The sequence below is a fragment of the Nothobranchius furzeri genome, chromosome 2, assembly GCF_043380555.1.
Source record: "Nothobranchius furzeri strain GRZ-AD chromosome 2, NfurGRZ-RIMD1, whole genome shotgun sequence".
NCBI lineage: Eukaryota > Metazoa > Chordata > Actinopteri > Cyprinodontiformes > Nothobranchiidae > Nothobranchius > Nothobranchius furzeri.
Window position 1 is genome coordinate 94,584,759 of NC_091742.1, and position 21,647 is coordinate 94,606,405.

At 44.0% G+C, this 21,647-nt stretch overlaps 1 protein-coding gene across 2 annotated transcripts; it reads right to left on the reverse strand.

The window, feature by feature from the left end:
• Positions 1–6,859: 6,859 nt before the first annotated feature.
• Positions 6,860–21,404, reverse strand: LOC139061555 (uncharacterized). Of its 2 annotated transcripts, none has more exons than XM_070548394.1 (3): positions 21,185–21,404; positions 20,929–21,041; positions 6,860–7,651 (listed from the first exon to the last, which is right to left on the reverse strand). In XM_070548394.1, the coding sequence occupies exons 2-3, from the start codon at positions 20,936–20,938 to the stop codon at positions 7,092–7,094; spliced, it is 570 nt and encodes a 189-aa protein (XP_070404495.1). In that variant the 5' UTR covers positions 20,939–21,041; positions 21,185–21,404; the 3' UTR covers positions 6,860–7,091. The 2 variants fall into 2 exon arrangements, with proteins under 2 accessions (XP_070404495.1, XP_070404496.1); XM_070548395.1 differs by having other exon boundaries at positions 21,192–21,390.
• Positions 21,405–21,647: the final 243 nt, after the last annotated feature.

The window sequence follows — 21,647 nt, forward strand, 5'->3', positions numbered from 1 at the left end:
GCTCAGAAGACAGTGGAGATGATTGTGGACTTCAGGAAAGTCACAGCCCCATCTCTCCCCCTCGTCCTGACGGACACCCCCGTCACCACTGTGGACTCCTTCCGCTTCCTCGGAACCACCATCACACATGACCTTAGGTGGGAGCCATCCATCAGCTCCCTGCTCAAAAAGGCCCAGCAGAGGATGTACTTTCTGCGGCAGTTGAAAAAGGCCAAGCTGCCGGCCCAGATGATGGTGCAGTATTACACGTCCGCCATTGAGTCCATCCTCACTTCCTCCATCGCTGTGTGGTACGCTGGAGCCACAGTGAAGGACAAACATAGACTGCAGCACATTGTGCGCTCTGCTGAGAAGGTGATTGGCTGCAGCCTTCCATCTCTCCAGGACCTGTACGTCTCCAGAACTCGGGGGCGTGCAGGTCGGATAGCAGCTGACCCTTCGCACCCGGGTCACAGACTTTTTGAGCCGCTTCCCTCAGGCAGGAGGTTACGGTCCATCCAGACCAGAACCTCTCGCCATAAGAACAGCTTCTTTCCATCTGCCGTTAGACTTGTGAATATATTATAAACACACAACCATGCTCGTCTTCTGTACTCGACACAACGTCACGTTATCGGCCATGTTACCATTACCTGCCATTTTTTATAGCTGAAAGTTTTATTCTAGTTTTTTTTATTCTATTTTATTCTATTTTTAATCTTATTATTCATGTTATATGTAGCACATTAGTACCGAAGCAAGTTCCTAGTTTGTGAATTGTTTGTTCACTGACAATGGCAATAAACCTATTCTGATTCTGATTCTGACTTGAGCAGAAGCTACCAATCTTAACAGTCACATACCTGTCAGACAGGTAGGAACTCATCCAGAAGAGCGCTGAACCAGAGACCAAAAAAATTCTCCAGTCAACTGAGAAGTATAACATGATCAAGAGTATCAAAATCAGCGGTCAGATCTAAGAGTAATAAAACGACTGTCACCCACATCAGTATATTGGTAAATATCATTGAACACTCTCACAAGCGCAATTTCAGTACTATGCTTTGCTCTAAAAGCTGATTGAAAAACTTCTTAAATTTGTTATTATCTAAATGGTCTGACAATAGCTTAAAAAATACTTTCTCAAGAACCTTAGAAAGAAATAGCAGCGTAGAAATAGGTCAATGATTGGATAATATCGAGACATCAAGACCGGGTTTCTTAAGAAGGGGTTTGATTACAGCTCTTTTCTGACTCTTTGGAACTTCTCCACTGTCACAATGCAAGTTAGGAGGTTAGTATGGCGTCAGAGGCGTGCCACAACCCGTGCACGCGGATTGGGTCCACATCACGCGTGTGAACGGGACTCGCGAGTGAAAATATACATGGCGAGAGGTCATTTGTCACTGAGAGGGAGCAAACTGTGTCTGTGAGCGCACAAGGACGTGCACAAGTGACAAACCTGTGTGCGCTCGTTGCCAACGAGCACACGGCAGAGGAAAACGTGCACGCTCGGCAGCCTCTCTGCGCACTCGGTTTCTGACTCTGCTCTCTCGGCTGTGAAGGGGTTTTGGCACTGTGGAGGCGTGGCCTGTGGCAGATCTTCTCTGTCCTCTGATTGGTTAGTTTACCCCGCACTTTACCCTCTACCTATCTATATAAAAAAATCCGATATTCAGTAGTTGCTTTCATAGCTCAACTGGGAGAGCGGGTGACTCTCCCCCTGGAGGATCCAGATTCGAGTCCGGGCAAGGAAAATAGAGTAGATGTCATGTTACTTTTTCCTAATTCCTGTGATATTATTTTACAGTTGTGACCGTTCAACTGTCATTAAACGTCCGAATGTTTGCTGGGCAGTGTTTTAAAAAGTGCACATAAGCTAGATGGTTTTAACCATATAAAATTATATTTTTTGTGATACTGGAAAAATACATACTGAAATAAAACTACTGATTGAAAACATTATGACTGTGGTTGTACAATATATGACTCACTAATACACTGCAAAGGCCCTTATAGTGGGGCTTCCAGAGAGAGAGAGAGAGCGAGAGCGAGAGCGAGAGCGAGAGCGAGAGAGAGAGAGAGAGAGAGAGAGAGAATTTGTATTCTGTCAAAGTTGTAATATTACTTCAGCCACTCTTGAGAGGAGACTCCAGGTAAAAATAGACTTGTGGGTGTAAGTATGTTCAAGTTTAAGAAGTTCTTGCCTCATTAATGTATTGTTTATTTTTTTCATCATTTAATTGACAAATTATCCTTTCAAATAATTAATTGATGAGTTACATAATTGTCCATTTAGAATTGTTGAATGGACTGAGTCAAGTTTGGTGCACTTTATATATTTCAAAACATGTTTTTTTTTTATTTTAATGATTCATATAAATAATTTAAATGTTAATTTAATGAAATATTTCTATTTTTTCATTACCTCACCCTTGTTTTGACAAAAACGGGACCTTGCTGGATAATATCACGGAGAAACTATTTGTTCACAGTACTTGGCTCAGTGAGGATCTGTGTAAAGGAGGAGATACTCAGAAATCTGTCTGCAGATTGTTACAACCCAGACTGGAAGTGGTGGGCTGTAATAAGAAAGGAGACCAAACAGAGGAGTGGGGGTTCAATAACTGATTTATTTAACCAAAGTAAAACTTAATTGCTGGGGAATTTGAGCTTGAATAGTTTCAGTTTTGCCTATAAATTATGTCAGAAACCTCTCAGCAGCAGTCGAGGAGACTTCAAGTCCACCTGCACACGAAGGATTTCAAATCTCATCCACGGTAGAAAATAGTACTCTTAGGTTATGTTCATTAGAGCTAATAATATCAGATAAAAAAGTGGATTTTGCCTTTTTTACAGCCATTTGATAGGGACACCATGCAGACCTCATGTCTTCAAATGAGGGCTGTGACCTAGATTTCTTCCACTTCTGCTCACATTTCCTGCATTAGGTGAAGATTCTCAGTCATCCTGGACATGATCATCCTGAGCTTTAATATAAAAACAGCTGGACATTTCTGGTTATCGTGAAGATGTTTTTCTTCTCATCCTAGAGGCTTCTTCACATAGGCGTCATTTTAACCGGGGACACCGGGGACATGTCCCCGGCAAAATTTGTGATTGGCAGCTGTGTCCCCCCCCCCCACTTTCAAAAATGCCTGCTGATGAGGATTTTTGTTTTACCAGCTCAGATCTTATACCAGGGGTCGGCAACCTGTTCCCATTAAAGAGCCATTATTACCCATTTCCCACGGTAGTTTTGGACGGACCTTAATAAGCAGTGACTTAAGTGAAGCAGGCAGGTCACGCTAGAAATTTTAGTTTAAATAGACGTCATAAATGTGTTCCCCCGTCATTTTTATTTATAAAATATGAAGTAAAAACTCACAATTTAATTGTCATTCATTTGTCATTAATATGTAGTCTACACCCGTGCGTTAAGTGGACCATCTTCCAGTAAACGCACAGCATCCAGCCCACCTCTCCAAATGCATAAAATGTGCATCAGCCGCTAGTTAGGCGCGCCGCGCGCACCGTCAGCTACGTCAGCCCAGACAAGAGCAGAGCAACTAGAGAAAGAATAGAGGATAATTGTGTCTGGATGTGGATGGAGATTACATTTTACAGCAGCCTGATCATCATTTAAATACGTAACCCATCACCTGTCTTCTAGTCCACGCTATCAGCATATATTTTAATTGGTGTGTGTGTGTGTGTGTGTGTGTGTGTTTTCCACTTCAAACACTGGTCTAACCAACCAGACCAGCGTGTCCAGTAACATATTAATGTTATAATTAAACAGTTTCACTTCATGTAGGCTAGGAACATTTCACCTGCCGTGGCCCGACCGCTTCTGCTCCACATAAACTTTGTGCGTGATCAAATGTCTCTACGCATCATGCGTGTCCATATTAGAGACGGGAACAAGCGCTGTTCAGCCAAAGTTTCATAATTTCATAAAAAGAACATTTTTCCAGGTGACACATCCCTCAGAGAGACCGGGTTTCCAGACCGCTTCAGTGGGAGGAAATCTTATCGCATGCACCGTGGTTCTGCACTGCGCTGCGAACCCCAGATCTTCAGCTCACTGTCCACTGTGGGCGCTCCGAGCCGCGCTGAACACAGTGTCCAGTATAAAGCTCTGATGTTCTGATGGGAATATTTTACCTCCGCGATGTGCGTTAACGATTAAAATGTCAGCTCATCCATAGGCATCAGTGTGCGTGGGGGTAATTCTTTCAAACCAAGCAACATCCTTGAGTTTATCTGTCAAAATAAACAGTCAAATGGAAATATACGTCACCTGCCGTTTAACTGTTTTGCCTTCCTGTGAAGATTGTTGCAAAGAGAAACAACTAAACTTGATTAACCCCAGAGCCACCCAGAGCGCATGCGGAAGGTTCCTCCCACTGAAGCGAGTGTTTTCCAAACCCTGTCTCTCAGAGAGACTTGTCACTTAGAAAATGTTCCCTGATGATGAAACTTTGGCTGAATAGTGCTTGTTCCTGTCTCCAATGTGGCGACACATCCAGGAGCCGTCTGAGGAGAATCCCAGAATCTCACATTGTCTTCAGCTCAGAAAGCGCCTATGATTACGCACAAGCGTGACGCGTCAACCCGGTCTCACAGTAAGACCGGGTTGGACCTGTTCAGGTTTACGCAGACAATCTTTCCATTTAGAATTGGCATACAGATGTAAAATTAATGCAATAAAATATAAAGAATTTTATTTAAATATCCATTCATTATTTTACAAGCACAGAGAGCCGCATCAGATGGATGGAAGAGCCGCATGCGGCTCCAGAGCCGCGGGGTGCTGACACCTGTGCTAGCCTACTTTATTGTACCCAGCAATTTTTAAACCCCACTCAAGTGTATGGTTATTGTCCCCAGCAATTCTGAAAACAAACTGATGCCCTTGCTTCTTCACATTGGTTGTGAGTAGAAGGCTGTGAGTTATGGTCAGAAATAAACACACTGACGGTCTTTCTTTAGTTTCTCTTTTGAAAACATTTTAGTCTAAACAAAGGTGATGTTATTGTTCATAGAATTAAAATTCAAGTCCAAGTAGGACCTGTGGTTAGTTGGCTCATTTGAAAAATAAAATGTTTTTGACCTTGAAAGAACCAGGAATCGTTAAGAACTGGAATCGAAACAGGGGAATCGTTCAAATTCAAACGATGCCCAACCCAACTTTTTGTCTGAAGTGATTAACGTAACTGCAGTAAACGTTGGCAGATAAAAATAGATTGTGACTGGATTTTTTAGACCGTGCTGGGGTCACTCAGTGACGCACCCATTGACAACCCAACTCTGGTAATTGGCAGCTCCATAGTCAGAAACGTGGCAGAGACTCCAGCAACCATAGTCAAATGTTTACCTGGGGCCAGAGCGGGCGACATTAAATCCTACCTGAAACTGCTGGCTAAGGATAAGCGTAAATACAGTAAGACTGCTAATTACGCTGGTGGTAACATACCTGCAAACTCGGGGTGTGGAAAAAGGTGACGACTACAATGCCCCCTCCCGTCTGTGGGGTTTGTAGTGACCTGCTCTGGCATTTACATACTTCTTGTTGGAATAATTAAAATAAACTCATCAACATGCTTTTTTGCAAAATGCAAACTATTTTCTACCATGACGTTTAGACAGTCTCTGTTCAGAGAAACGAAAAAATATGACTGACAAAAATGATCAGGGATCATCATATATTTTTAAACATTTTATGAGACTAATTCACACTCATGTTACAGCCCCCTGTATTTGGGCTGATGAGTTTATCGCCCTCTGTTCATCCTGTGAGGTGAACCCTTCGATCCAGCTAAATTCCCCCACCAGACGGATCCATTATCTGGAACCCTTTGGCCTGCTGCTGCTCCCCACAGGGCAGCTGGTGCACATCAGCTGATTAAGAGGTCTGCACAAACAGTTGAAAAGCCAGACTGAGAGGAGCTGGAGAGAGAAGCGCAGTGAATCGAGAGGTTTTGAAGGTTTTGATTACTTTATTTGTTCTTGTTTTCTTTTTGTTTGGTTATCCTATTCGGATAAACAGGAGGGATTATGTTATGGAAATGTTATGTTTATTATTAACTGAATGTATTATTCTATGTCTAAAAGCACACACACACACACACACACACACACACACACACACACACACACACACACACACACACACACACACACACACACACACACACACACACACACACACACACACACACACACACACAGTCTTATCTTTGTTATAAATGAACTCTGAGAGCAGAAACTCGGGGCCGTTGCCTTGAGCTTCTGCCCCTGATTGCAGTTTGGTGACTTGTCTGCTTGTTGTCTCTCCTCTCTCTCCAGCTGCAGGTATTGGGTTATTGATAAAATCCCTAACAGTCATGTAATCATTAGTTTAGAAATATAGAATTAAACTAATTTTTATAAACTATATTCTTGACTCTGTCTGAATTAATATGAAGTGTGTGTTCCTAAGGTCGTATTAAATCAAATATTCAAAGACCAATAAGATTGATCATTTATAATTAGATGGAATATCACATCTTATTGATCATTCAGTAAAAGTAACCACTTCCATCACGTTACACCATCAGCATGGCTCTACACTTCATCCTGCAGCATCTGGACTCCTGGGTACCTACACCAGGATCCTGCCAGAAGCAGAAACAGCTGGAGTTAGCAGGTCAGATCCACGGTGTGTAAAGTCCACTCATGGAGGGAACAGGAAGGGAAACCACTGAAGAACCAGGATAAACAGACCCGAGGAAACATGGACGGAGACACAGCGCTGCCCCGTGGCCAGGCGGGAATGTGGAAACGGACCTGTGGCTATTCCAAACACAGGCGCCATCTTGTTAGCGGCCAGAAGCAGAGTATGGGTGGGATGAGGCTGGCCCATACTCTGGAACAGCAGCTGCTATGTGTGGACTCTCATGTGATTTGTTTATTTACATTTGTAGTAAACCTTTCTCCACACTCATCATGACTAAATGATTTAGGTTTCTTCTGGACTTTCCTGCACGAGTCTACATGTTGCTTCACTCTAACACATTTCTTATGAACCAAACAGCCTGAAGACCTTATTGCTGGATGACTTGTCTCCCTCACGTGTCTCTGGAGAGACCACTTGTGAAGAACTTGTTGACAGACTTACCATCTGACTCAGAAGACCTGCTCTCATTCCAGTCATCATCTTCATCTCCAGTTTCAGACCCAGAGTCTGACAGCTCAGAGTCCAGATTCACACCATCATCATCATCATCATCATCTTCATCATCTCCGCTAACTTCAGTCTCTGAAGAATCAGATGTTTGTTCATGAGGGTTCAGATCTGGGTTCCTGCTAGTTCCTGCTCCTCCACCAGTTTCTGCTGCCATCTGGTCAGCTGAGCTGCTGGTTGGAACATCTCTGTCTTCTATTTGCTGCTGATGAAGCTGTGAGACCAGAGGTTTCTCTTCATCATCCTCACTCTTTATAGAAACAGCAGTAACAGGAAACCCGACAGCTTCAGTCTCCTCCTTCAAACAGAGATGCTCTCCCTCCAGACTGGTCCAGAGCTCCTCCTGTTCCTCCTTTATGTGGAGGTGTTCTGGGTCCTGCTGGTCCACACCAGCACTCTGTTCTTCAGGAGCTTCTTCTTTAACCAGCACCAGCTGTGGAACATCTGTAGGAAACACAGACACATGATGTTACAGACCACCATACCTTTATATTTACACCATGAGTGATACTGGCTACATGATGATAGGTAATTTTTCATTTATCCCATATTACCTTAAAGGACGACACACACAGAGAGAGAGAGTAGATTATTCGTAATGTCCATGAATCGTCATGCGAGAGCTGGGCGCAGCAACCCCCTCCATGGAGCTAACCAGCCCCCCTCTGTTCCTGGGGAAAGCCTTCAGCTCACCAGCTCTGCATGCCCGCATTCTCCACCAAAATGTTAGGTAATGAAATGTGGGAAATATTTAATCTCCATAACCCTGAAACCTGAAATTAACACACATGACAAAAGGGAGACATTTTACCCTGAGAACCCAAAACAATGGAGAGTCAACGCAGAGGAATCCTTCTCCGAGGCTTCCCCACGTCACTCCCATGTGTTCTCAGTTCGTCAGGGGCTTTATTCAAAGGATGGGGGAGAAGGCGGGGCCTTCTCAGGTTACAGAGGTACAGAGTTTTCACAATCAACATCCTTGCTCAACCTTTCATGAACAGCCACAGTTAGCAAACACAGAGATTCATGAAGTGTTAACACATTGTATGTGGCCAGCGTTTTATTGTGATTCCTTTCGTGACCTCGGTCTGGGACACGTGCTGTATGAATAAACTTGGTTCTTCTTCCACCACAGAGAAAGGCTGCTCTTCCAGCATCATGAACTTCATTATGGTCCAGTTATTAGCTGAGCCTTCTGACGCTCATACAGACGGGTGTTGGTGAGCGTAGCTGCGTCTGACTGGGAGGTGTTTATCTCTGCAGCCATCCCTGGAAACTCACCTCACTCCACCCAGACTGTGTTCTATACGTCGTATTAAACCAGCTGTAATCAGCTTCCCCAGGAGCTGAAGCTGTTCATTGCAGGACTCTCATCACTCTCGCAGATGGAGTTAAAGTTAGGCGGACATGTTGTTTGCCGGTGACTGCGGCTAAGCCAAGCACAGGCAGACAAGATGGCGCCTGTGCTTGGCTTAGCCGCAGTCACCGACCACTTTTTCAAACTTTTCTCCACTAACCTCCTCTTTTCCACCTTGCTCCTGCCTGCGATCCTCTTCAGTAGTGTCCCTGCTACAATCTTCTATGATCGCCAGACTCTTTTATCCTTCCATTCGTTCACAATCGCCCAAGATGCACCGAGGACATACCTCCCTCTTTGTTTACCTGAGTGGCGCACTGGCCCGGAGCCAAACGACGGTCCCGAGCTGCGTGCCTCCAGCGATGTTTATCCGGTCCCGGGAAAACGTCGGAGGAAAAGAGGTAAACGAGCAGGAATCCAGGTGAGAATAAGACTTCTCTTAAAGCGTGGTTTATCTAGTAAACATCGGCGTGATCTTCTAGCTTCTTGTCCTTTGTTTGGCGACTTGAGCGCCACTTCCGCATTCCCGCCAGGCCGTGTTGCAGCGCGGTTCATCCGTCCAAGTTTTTTAAGGTCGGCTTCTCCTCATTCCTCAGTGGTTTCTCCTCCTGTTCCCTCCATAAGTGGTTTTTATAAACACCGTGGACCTAACCCTGTTAATTTACATCCACTAACTCCAGCTGTTTCTGTAGTTTCTGATTCCTCCACCTCACTCAGTATGGCTCTATTAAATACCTGCTCTGTTAACAATAAGTCCTTCCTGCTCAATGATCTAATTCTCTCTAAAAACCTGGATTTTCTGTTTCTGACTGAAGTTTGGCAGCAAACATCTGATTATTCTGGTCTGATTGAACTCTGCCCGAGTGGTTATTCTTTTCTTAGCCAGCCCCTTGGGTTCTGGTCATGGTGGAAGCCTAGCTGTTGTTTTCAGAGACCAGCTTCCATGTAGCTCCATGTAGCTCTACAACCTCTTCCTTTGAACTGCAGCTGATTAAAGTCGGGCGTAAGGACCCGTTCTACTGTGCTGTGGTCTATCGTCCACCTGGTCCAAACAGTTCTTTCCTTCAGGAGTTTAGTGACTTTCTATCCTCCACTGTGAAGCTGTCCAGACTGGTGATTGTTGGTGACTTTAACATCCATGTTGATGATCCCTCTGATCACTTTGCCATGAATTTCTCCAGCCTTATGGACTCCTTCAGCTTTACCCGACATGTTTCTGGCCCCACACAACTGTTATACACCTGCAGCTTAGACATCTCATGGGGCTTAAAGGAGATGTACAGTTGATGTCATCTGCATAAAGATGGTAGGAGATTCCTTTGAAGGAGCTCAGGATGTGCTGAAGAGAAAGCAGATAGAGGAGAAAGAGCAGAGGCCCCAGCACAGAACCTTGTGGAACACCATGGGTATGGGAGGTGGTGGAGGACCTAAACTTGGAGACGGCCACAGAAAAGGAGCGCTCAGAGAGATAAGAGGAGATCAAAGTCGTAACCCCGAATGACCTCCAGCCAGAGGGCCACCTGACCCTCTGGGTGTTTGAAGTTCAGGAGCCAAGTCAGAGATGCATGGTCAGTGCGCAGGAGGAACCGGCAGCCGTGTAGATATGGCCGGAAGTGCCGCACTGCTAGCACAACGGCCAGCAGCTCCCGCTGGGTCACACAGTAGTTCCTCTCAGCTCGCCCCAGAGCTCGGCTGAAGTATGCCACCACTCGTTCTCCAGCATCGTCCTGCTGAAGAAGGACCGCCCCGACTCCTACATTGCTAGCGTCAGTGTCCACAATGAATGGTTGCCGGGCGTCGGGGTAGGCCAGGACTGGGGCTCTGGTGAGGGCCTCCTTCAGCTGTGTGAAAGCCACAGCGCAGGCATCACTCCAGCCAAACGGCTGGCCCTTGTCGGTTAAGCGGTGGAGGGGGCTGGCTGTCGTCGCGAACCCCTTAATGAACCGACGGTAGTAGGAGGCTAGGCCCAGGAAGCTCCGCAGTTCTTTGACGTTCGAGGGGGTCGGCCAATCCCGGACCGCCGCCACCTTAGCAGGATCGGTGGCGATACCCTGAGCGCTGATCACATGGCCTAAGAACATAGTCTCTCTCATCAACAGCCGACACTTCGCAGGGTTGAGCCGCAGCTTGGCTCGACGGATGGCACCGAAGACCTCGCTCAGGTGGGACAGTGCACTGTCGAAGTCGCCACCGTGTACCAACAGGTAATCCAGGTACACAACACAGCGGCTGCGAGGGACGTTCACAAGCACCCTCTCCATAAGCCTCTCAAACGTCGCTGGCGCACTGCAGAGCCCAAAGGGCATGGCCAGGCGGACGTGTTGGCGCAGTCGCTCTGGATAAAGTCCTCGCAGGAAAGCATGCAGGCTAAGCTCCTCCCGGGCTGCTGCTGGGAACTCCGGGTAGCCATGACGAGCATACAGCAACACATCCGCTGCAAAGGTGCCCAGGCTCTCCCCCGGCCTACTGCTCCGGTTGGTCAGCCGCTCCCTGACGCTGCCCAAATCGCCTCTCGAGTGCTGTGGTGAGGGCCTGGAGCTCATGCTGCTCTGACGCGGCTAGGTCGAGGAGTACCTGCAGTGCATCTCCTTCTAATGCTAGCGTTAGGTGTGTAGCAGCCTCGCCGTCGCTCCAGCCATTATGTCTCGCGGCTAGCCGTACTTGTGAGAGGTATGGCTCTAACGGGGTTAGCCCATTATACTTCGGTACTTTAGCTGGCGTTGCAGGCATCACTGCTCGCTGTCGGGGGCCCCGTGTGTCGGCCAACTGAGGTTAGCCCATCAAGCATCGCCCTAACGTCGGTTGCGAAGGGCCGCCGCCTCGGTGCGCTCACGCCATCGGGGAAATTACATGGCTGCTCACATCCTCTCTCTTCAATCGCCAGCTTTCCAGGCGGGTAATGTTCTCCTCGATAGCTTGCTCCAGCCTCCGAATGTCTCTCTCCATTATGGCGAGGGTGAGTATCCCACTTCTGACACCAATGTGGTGAGCTCAGTCACGGAGGAGACAGAGGATTCTTTGGGAGCACCCGTTTAATCTTACACTCCTCAGCGCAGCCACAGCAACAACAACAACAAAAAAAGGGCGCGCTCTCACCGGAAAAACAGTCGCCGAGAGAGCGCGTCACCCGTCACCATAACAGCAAGCACATAACTGTAATAACAGAACAAACCCCGAACAGCCCTGGCCTGCTACAATACTTTTAAAAAGTGGGAGGGGAGTTCACTTCTGACATAATGGTTGCGACATCTATGAACCACCTCCACCCAGTCAGCCAATTCAGTAGTTTAACTCTTGATCAGGGATTGAAGCAAAAAATTCTCATCCGACTGAAAATTATTGTGGAGGGGGAGGGGCTCACATTGTTTACACACAGCCACTATTCGGGTTTTGATTGGTTTTAAGGTCAGTATTCTTGTTTCGGAGAAAATTGGAATAACCCATTCACATACGCAGTGTTTAAAAGTGTGGGTGTTGAGATTTCTCTGAGGTAAAAAAGATGATAAGTATTAAAGTACTCTAAGGGGGTCGGGGGCATGCCCCCCCAGAAATAAATTATTGGACATTTTATATTTAAACGCATCAGTCTGGTGCATTTTTTGGGGGGAAAGTAGAGTTACAGGCTGGTAGGTATGTTTGATGAAGTATCTACAGTGATCCCTCGTTTATCGCAGTAGATGTGTTCAAGACTTGGCCGCGATAGGTGAAAATCCGCAAAGTAGGGACACCATATTTACAGTACAGTGTCAGAACACAAGTTCCCAGGCCAGCCTCTTCCAGCTAGCCGGCCTCCATAATGGACCACAACTCCCAGCATGCCTCTCGCAGGGATTCCCTCCATGTCGCACCTACGTCACAGACCGCGGCTATAAACGTAAGTCGCCTTCCCATCTCACCACTCAGTCATGGTTTCTTCAGATTCATGATCAGAGTTTCCAACCTACCGATCAATCCCACGAACTATCAGCTCATAGTAAGTTATCTTACTTACTTCTGGAAAGCCCAGCATTTCCGTGTCACTTCGTTGACGCTCGAACGCTCGGAGGGTTCCTAGATTAAACCGTGAGCCGGCGTTTCACCGACGCCCTCACTTCCACGTCTGTGAAACCATGCTCCCTACAAGCTCATCTCCCGAATCCAGCCGACCAGTCTGACATACAGTACTATATTGAATTATCGTATGATCACATTCTCTTTTTGTGGGTAAAACTCAAGAAAAAAAATTACTTGTTTTTTTTTATAGTTTTATTACAAAAAGTGCATTTTATGATGAAATTGATGAAAAAAACAGGAATTTCTTGATATTTCGCACAGAAAAATACAACGAATCGGTGAAAAATACCGCGAATCGGCGAAATTCCCTTGAATAAGGCTCCAAAGAAAAAATCTGCGAAGTCGTGAATCCGCGATAAACGAACCGCGAAGTAGCGAGGGATCACTGTATACGTATTCATTATAATGATATATTTGAGTTAACAATGTTTTCCTGTCCTTTCTTAATCCATTATGAACACAGACTACAGTGAAATCCACTGATGCATCCATGCTGCTCAGCACCAGAACTGCACTAGGTACCAAAAGAACCAATCAGCTGGCAGAAGAGCTCCCTGGTGAACGTGTGAGCTGCAGAACTTGCAAAACTACGTGACTCAATTTAAGGAACAAAGTAGAATCCAGCTGCTGTTGTTTATTTGTTGTTGGTGTTTATAGAAACTAAATCTATCTGCAGGGCTTTAGGCCCAGGGCAGAGTTTAATACCTCAGACCAGCTTTAGATCATGACCTGTTATTAATAATATCATGTTCTTTACACCAGTCTGAATATTCTGCAATGTTCACAGACATCCACACCTTAGAAATGAAATATAATAAATATTAAAATAAAAATTATTAATATAATTATTTCATTAAGATGAGTTATCTGTTATACTTATTTACATTTGATAGTAATATGATTAATAATATTTAATCTTATCTTCTATCATTTGTGGGTTTAGTGCATTCACTTAATATTAATTATAAAATTATAAATAACAGGTCACTACAGTCTGGGCATAGAAAGTGTTTCTAGGAACTAACGCTTGTTCAGCAGCTCACCTGTTCCACTGACAGGAGAAATCCTCTCATCAGCAGGTGATCAGCAGAGCGTCATGACTGAACACCGGCCCGAAAAAAAAAAACAAAGAGACGACTAAAATCACCGACCTCAGATCGGCCCACTGGGAATTTGGGTCCTGGTTCCGCTCATCACAGTGCCTGGTGCGCGTGCTGTTTGTGTTTGTGCGCACCGAAGGGAGCGAGCAATGAGCATGCGCGTTTTTGCAACTTGGGCGGTGCAGAACGGTGGAGAAACTCGTTCCAACACCGGTGCGCGTTTCAATTAGCAACAGGAGAGAGCGAGCGAGAGAGAGAGATTTTGACGGAACTTTTTTCTGATCAATGTTTGATTCGGCCCTCTTTTACGTTGAATTTATTTCACAGTTTTCATTGGTTCACTCTATCCTTTGTTTTACCCATCTGTCCTGTACTAGAATGTTTCACCTTTTTTTGTAATTTGTATTTTGTAATTTGAATTGCTTTTATTTTTGAATAGCTTTTATTTTTGATTTATTCACTATATTTGTATTTCTACTGTACCATGTTCAGCGCCTTGGGCTTCCTGACAGGGTTGCGGAAGGCGCTTTATAAATAAAGCTTTGATTGATTGATTGAATTTGTGCTGCGCATCAATAAAATAATCCATTTTTAGACTTCTGTGTTCACAAATCAGTCAGTGAATCATACCTTAATCAGTCACATGCACAAACCACGGCCAATCGTCATTTATTGGACTAATGGTGGGCGAATGGAAAAACAGCCCAACCCTAGTGTGGGCTACCGAAGCTGCAATACTTACTCTGAACTGTGTGGCGCTAAAGAGTCAAATGTTTTACACACTGGGCCTTTAAGCTCTAAACCACAGTGACATGCTGAAGCAACAGCAGTCATACGTGCTGTCAGCACCGCTGACGTCGTGTCTGCAACATGCTGTCTCCCCAACTGTTATTGGTCAAATGATGATGTGTGACTGACACTACAACAAAGGTAGGTTGTGAACAAGATGAAAACCTCTCATCCCTGACTGATTCTCGTAGTGACTGAAACCCGACAGAAGACCAAATAGTTCCCACAGCTAGCGATGGGTACCGAATTCAGTACTTTTGAAGGTACCAACCGAATTCCACAGTACCGACTGAGCACTGATTCACGTTACTTGAAACGGTGCCTCGTTTCGGTACCCATCCTTCATAACGACAACATGCCTACACAGCTGCGCATGCGCAAGAGCGTTATGTCATCGGTCGCTGCGAGCCAGTTGTAAACAGAGGAGCATGGTAGAAAGAACGCACGCTAAAGCTTGGGTCCACTTCACTAAATGTGATGGGTAACTGGGTGATGATGAAACCAGCGACAACGATCTAAGTGAGACATCCTCATCTTAATCTGCTCCGGTAGGTAAATAAAATGTTTAAGATAATGTTAGCTTGATTTGTTAGCTTCCGTTCTGCTAATGGTGCGTTCGCGTTCTCCTCGGAACTCCGAATTTCCGACTAGAAGAACATGAACGCGCTCTAAAGTTTGGCATCACTTTACTAAATGCGACGGGTGATTGGGTGAAGATGAAACCAGCGACAACAATCTAAGTGTGAGGCATCATCGTTTTAATCTGCTCCAGCAGTTAAACTGTTTAAGATAACGTTAGCTTGATATGTTAGCTTCCATTGCCACCATTGTTATCAGCTAATGGTGCGTTCGCTTTCTCCTCGGAAATTCTAACTTCCCAGTAGGAAAAATCAATTGAAAAAAGACGGCAAAAAAAATGAAGATACACAGTAAATTTAGTTCACAGTAAAGATGTTAGCTTCAGTTTAATTATCAGCTTATAAAACTACAAGGACAATGTTAAAATACAAACAGTTGAATGTTATTAATCGTGATATTTATCAAATATGGTTATGTATTGAGAAAAATATATTTAATTAAAAAAGAGAATTAAAATATTAAACACTCAAAAGTTTAAAAAATTGGTACCGTTAAGTACCGGTATCGATTCCTAGGTACCGGGAATTAGTACCGGATCGATTCAAATGTCAAAGGTACCCATCCCTACCCACAGCTTAATCTCACCGCTCCCCATGGGGACAGGTCAAATGCAGGATGTAACTTCAACAGTGTGTGACAATGACTTTGGGACTTTAAAGCTTGGTTTATGCTTGACGCCTTATTTTCCGCTTGGTGATGCGGCTCACGGATGGAACGCGCTTCACAACTCGCATGCGGCTTGTCTCTGCGGTGAGCAAAATATTCTCCCAAACTGAATGGGGCAGCATGGAGCTCTAAGGCATGCATCCAACACTACACCATAGTAGAAGTAAAAATTACTGTTGTTTACAACATGGCATTCCAGCATTTTTTAACAGCGTGCTCGTCTTTTCCGACAGTGCGAGCGATTTCTCTCCAAGAATTATTAACAACAAGTTGATCACGGTGATCTCTGAGAGCTGAATCATACAAATGTCTGTATTTACGAACCTCTGCCATACTAGTTCTTGCCAGTCCGCCATGTTTTTCCGCGTCCGACCATCCGCGTGGTTAGAAAATTTCCTAGGTGCGCGGTGCGGAAAGTTTGGGCCGTGCGGAGGCGCGGTAGAGGGGCGTGGTTGTTAAAATGACGCAATTTTGCCGCGCGCAGCCGTGCGAACCTCGCGGACGCGTCAAGCATAAACCAACCCTTACTCCCATCAAAACAAAAAACTATTTGGATCAAAACAAGTCACATGACCACTATACTTGGCTTCAAAAATCATTCAGTGGAGAGATCTATTCACTCTAAAACTTCAAGGTTCTACAACAGTCTGTGAACGAGTTTGCTTTGGGGGTTTTAGAACCCCAGTAGTGCTAAACATATACAGATCATTATTTTAAAGATTGAACCTCATTCTCGTAATTTCACTGTAATGTCCCACCATAATGTAACCCAGTAGATAAAACACCTTAATTTTATTTTAATTTTTTGTATCAGTGTAGCACCCAACTCAAGTAGCTTTGGATTAACCCTCGGTTAAGATGGTGATAGTACTATGAGCGGGGTCCTGGGTACATTAATTAATCTTATTGGTAAACAGGAGAAACAATGACTAACCAGTTTTAACCTTTTTTCCTTAGAAACCTTATGTTGACGGTGCCTCCACTTAGTGAAAATAATATGAATTTTGTTTAATCTTCACCAAGAATAATGAATTTATCTAACATGTTAAACCTCCTTTTTACATTTTTAGTAACCCTTATTACTTATAAACTCTGTAACTAATAACGACACAACACAAACTTTAAATCCAAGATGTGAAATTTAGTCAAACAAAATATGATTTAAACAGTGGCGGGCGGTGCATTCCACCCCTGCGCCTTCAGTGATTTCCTATTCAGTCCAATCTAAATTAACACACCTTAAAATACCATCAATAGGACATCACAGCTGGAGAAACCTCTCTCTCTCTCTCTCACACACACACACACACACACACACACACACACACACACACACACACACACACACACACACACACACACATACACACACACACACACACACACCAGTGGCTGGGCAAGACGTCATTTCCGGAGCCTTTAAAATCAAACTTGCATTCCCAATTGAGAGTAGGAAGCTAAGACCACGGGTACTGTCAAATCTCAAAAATGAAAGACGGGTTTAAGAGATGAGACAATAAAATAAATAAGTAAAGCAAACGCATTATTTGCATTTGTTTTGGAGAAAATTGCACCGCGAAACAATGGAACATGTTGGCGCAGCTGCACACACCACGTTATAAATTGCATAGAAACAGAACACAGAATAATTTCATTTAGACATTTTATTTTGTTACCATTTATTATTAACAAAATGAAATGAAAAAACATTAAAAAATACTAATAAAATGTATCTACTCACCAACAGAAATGTCCAGCATGAATCTCCTCCTCTTCTGCTCATTAGAAAATAAAATCCATCCTTCTTTCTTTCCTCAGGAAAACCTCAGTGGCTCTGTACAGTTTATCTGTGCGCTTCAGGTCCATGAGTGGATCCTTTTCTACGGACATGGAGGCTAAAGCTGAAAGACGTGTCTGCCCGGTCGTGTTTCTGGCGTACGTTTTAACGCGCTTTAATGCTACCAAATCCATCTGATGCGAGCAACGGGCGTTCCCAGCAGAATAACCTGCAGCGGTTCTCTGAAGCTGTTAGCCATGGGTACCGTTCATAGTTGCTTGCCTGAAAATGACGAACAAATCCTTTCTCCTGCTGGGACAAGCCAGCTAGCGTTGGAGTCGGACGACCTGTTCTCACAAGATCCATTTTTTCTTGAAAGGTCCGTCTTGAAAATGGTGTGGCAAATAAATCTGCAACCAAGTCTGTCTCTTCTCCTCTTTCAGCCATCATGTGTTCAAAAATACACCGATAGCTGCCTATAGATACAAATCTCCGTGTTTAGTTTTGATATTTTGCTTACTGCCGCTAGAAAAGTTCTAACTACTGCTTATCCAATCACAGGATGCGTTCATGTCAACTTTTGCGTGAGGCCAGCTAGCTGGCCTGGGCCACGCTGACTCGTGAGCTGATTGGCTATCGCAACTAGATCGTCTGTTCACTTACAGCGGACAGCGGGCTTCTCGATTGATTCTGAAGGCCTAGAGAAGACTTAATCTGCCTGAAAACACAAGCTAGCTTAAATCTGATTGGATAACACCCAGCCTTGGTATTTTAACACTGGAAGCAGCGCAGCCAAGTGGGTATAATAGGATATAAAGAAAATAGACCAGTAAACATTTTTTTTATTTAAAAATATTTACCAAAGGAAAAAAAATACATTTATGTTTTTGAGTACGTTTAGGCCAGCAGAGAAGGCTTTGCTGGCCCTGACTGCCCACCACTGGATTTAAAATAAAAAATACAATATTCCAAGTTTTGAAATGTTTCCTTACAATCCAATGGAAGGTTTTTCCCTCTTCACAATTCACAGTCAAGATTTAGAAACAACACTTTTATCCAAAATATTCCCTTTTAAGTTCAGTTCAATTTCTGTAACCTTTGTGAGCTCATTCACTGAAACCGTTGCAGGCCTGATCGTTGCTTGGGCTCGTTGGGCCAGAAAACACACAAATGGCCGCTTCACTTGATAAACAGTAGAAAACAAAACGCACGTGCTCAGGTCTACTCACAAATCCTTTGGGCTAAGTGCAAGGCAAGCGGAGGGGCAGCCTTGGTTTGTGACCATGCGGCCTCCACTCGGCAAGGTAGTCGGAATTAGCGGCATACCCGGGCTGCTGAGTACACTGGAACAACCACTCTGAACTCCTATCCACAGCAGAAGAGTCCAGAGAATTCCTCTCGGTCCTTCATCACAGGGTAAAACAGTCCATAACAGGAACGTAGATTCTGAATCCACGGCTATTATTTTACGATTCTCCCGTTAGCTCTGGTACACAACCTCCTCCCGCAACGTGCTGCTGCCGACTCTCACTAGCTTAGCTGTTTTTTTTTTCTTTTGCCTCACTTAGCTCCTGCCTCCCTTACGTCTGATTGGACAGTAGGTTTACATCAACCAATGGGATAAAAGAAAATACAAGATTGACAACCCAAAATGAACTTGTAAAACAACTTGAAACAATACAAAGTTTTCCTTGTTCCACTTTAGATAAACCTTTAGTTTTCTGGTAACTTATAACTCCATGAACACTCAAATTATGATTGACTTCTATTTATTGTGATTTTAAACACATTTTTAACCATTTGAACTCCTTGTTTTTTCAAATATATGAAATATTTACAATAAAGGCTTTACACAATATTTAAATCCTTTTAACCTGTAGGGTCTAGAATAGATATTTGAGACCAGGCTACATCAGCTTACTTCCATGCTTTAATTTTGGAAAATAATTTTAGTTTGAAAAGACGGAAGTGTAAATCCATGGCACTCACGTCGAGTTAAACTTGCCCTCTCATTTGTTGAGAGTGGCGTTAGTCCCGCCTTCCTACAAGGTGAGCGACTCAGGCGCCGTTTTTTGTTCTTTGGAGAGCTGGAGGAAGATTGCAGAGGAGCCGCACTGAACCATATTTCAGGGGATTGAGTCGAGCCGTATATACCTTTTATTGGGTGAGTCGCTATACAGAACAGAAGTTTGAGTATTTGAGTTTTCTAGACGGCTAATTTAGGTTATGTGTTATAGTGGGTTGTGTGGAGCCCACGCTAGAGAGACCAGGTGGCTGTGCTGACGCTTCAAGCACGCTAATACCTCATCTTGGTGAGTTAACGCCATGTGCTCGCTAAGCTCTGCTAGCAACCTGCTAACTAAAGCTAATTGACTTTGGCTAGCCACATGAGTTCACTTTAATGGATGTTAATGGTAATTCTGCTAAAAGAAGGGACCAAATAATTATTTTTTTTTATTTTTCAGAATGAATGTGAATAATGTGGATCTTAAACATCAGTTTTGTTGATTATCATGTTGTTATTGTGTAATTTTTGTATTACTCTATGGTTACATGCTAATCATAATCCTTGTTAAAAAAATGATTAAAAACTGGGAAAAAAAAGATTCAAACTATTAGTTACGCGAGTTAAAAACATGTTTCATGTATTGCCAAAAAAACAAATGTACATGCATGTAAATGGTTACTATGGTAATTTGAAGGATGAAGAAAGAAAAGACTGTAAAAGCTATAGCTGTGAGAATAAGAGATGAGAATTTTATTTAGCTGTAAACAATAATTGCATTATTGTTGTGCAGGCTAGGTTTTTATGCTCGGTACGGGACTGAAGTGGATTGGAGTCCTGGATTCTCTCCGGATGGAGATGGCGAGCCTGTGCCCGAACTGAACTGAATCCCGATCAGGAGAACATCATTCTTCTATACTGAGCCAACATTCCAGTGGTAACCACTCAGACCACTGAACCTGAGTTTTACAAGACCGAGGAGACTTTCTTTTTGACTAGACTACGACCAAATAGAAGACTGACTTTGAGCTCAACCTGATTAGGTTTACTGATATAGGGGGAAATGCCTAATTGTTTAATTATATGTCTATTGCAGCTGCAGTATTTTTGTTCTATTTTCATATTTCTATATAAAATTACAAATCTGGTGAAACTGTGTTTTTTTGCTCATTCTTTGGATCCAGCTATTCCATTTCCCACTCACTGGTAATTTGTAAGGTAATCCTGTTGGACCTAGAGTCTGGACTATTTATTATTATTTTTTGAATAAGTGGTAACTTAATCTGACGCCAGGGTTACAATAGACTGACAATATATTCATTCATCCACCAGTACCTGTGTCCATGCTGTCCAGGTCCAGGTGGTGAAGAACACACGATGAATCAGTCCCAGCTGATGGATGATCCTGAAGTGGTAGCAGGTTTTCTTTAGCCGTGTTTAGCTAACAGCTGCAATAGAAACAAAGCAGGAGAGCTGAATAAGATGCTGCTTCAGAACAACGCAGGAGATTAAAGATCCAACGCTTTGGTTCTGACCAAAGGAACAGCAGCAGATCCAGAGGGCAGGAAGTCTAGAGAAAAGCTTTTCTCACCCACAACCTGATTCTGGAGCTCCGATTGTCACGAAGACCGCAGAATATCTTCTCTGGTTCTGGAAAGAACTCCACCAAGTTGTTGAGGAGGAGAAGAAAGTTTCCACAGCCTGGTGAGAAGATTTCTGCAGCAGCAGCAGTTAGTCGCTTTAGCTGATCAACTCTCCCAGAGACTGAAGTGAAGACATTTTTACTGCAGAGCCTCAAATATTCTCCTCACACACCAGAACAACAAGCTAGCTCTGCTAGCAGCTTCCGGTTTCTACTTCTTCTGGTGGTCGATGACCAGCGTAAAGGTGCACTACCGCCACCTGTTGGAGCAGAATAAAACCCACCTGACTCTCATACATAACTTCCGCTGGTGGTTTTTAGACAAAATAGTTGTCGTAATGTTTTTTGTCCCTCTCTCCAAAAGCACCTGGCTGCTTACAGGCTTACATAAGAATCAATATTTACAGTTGAA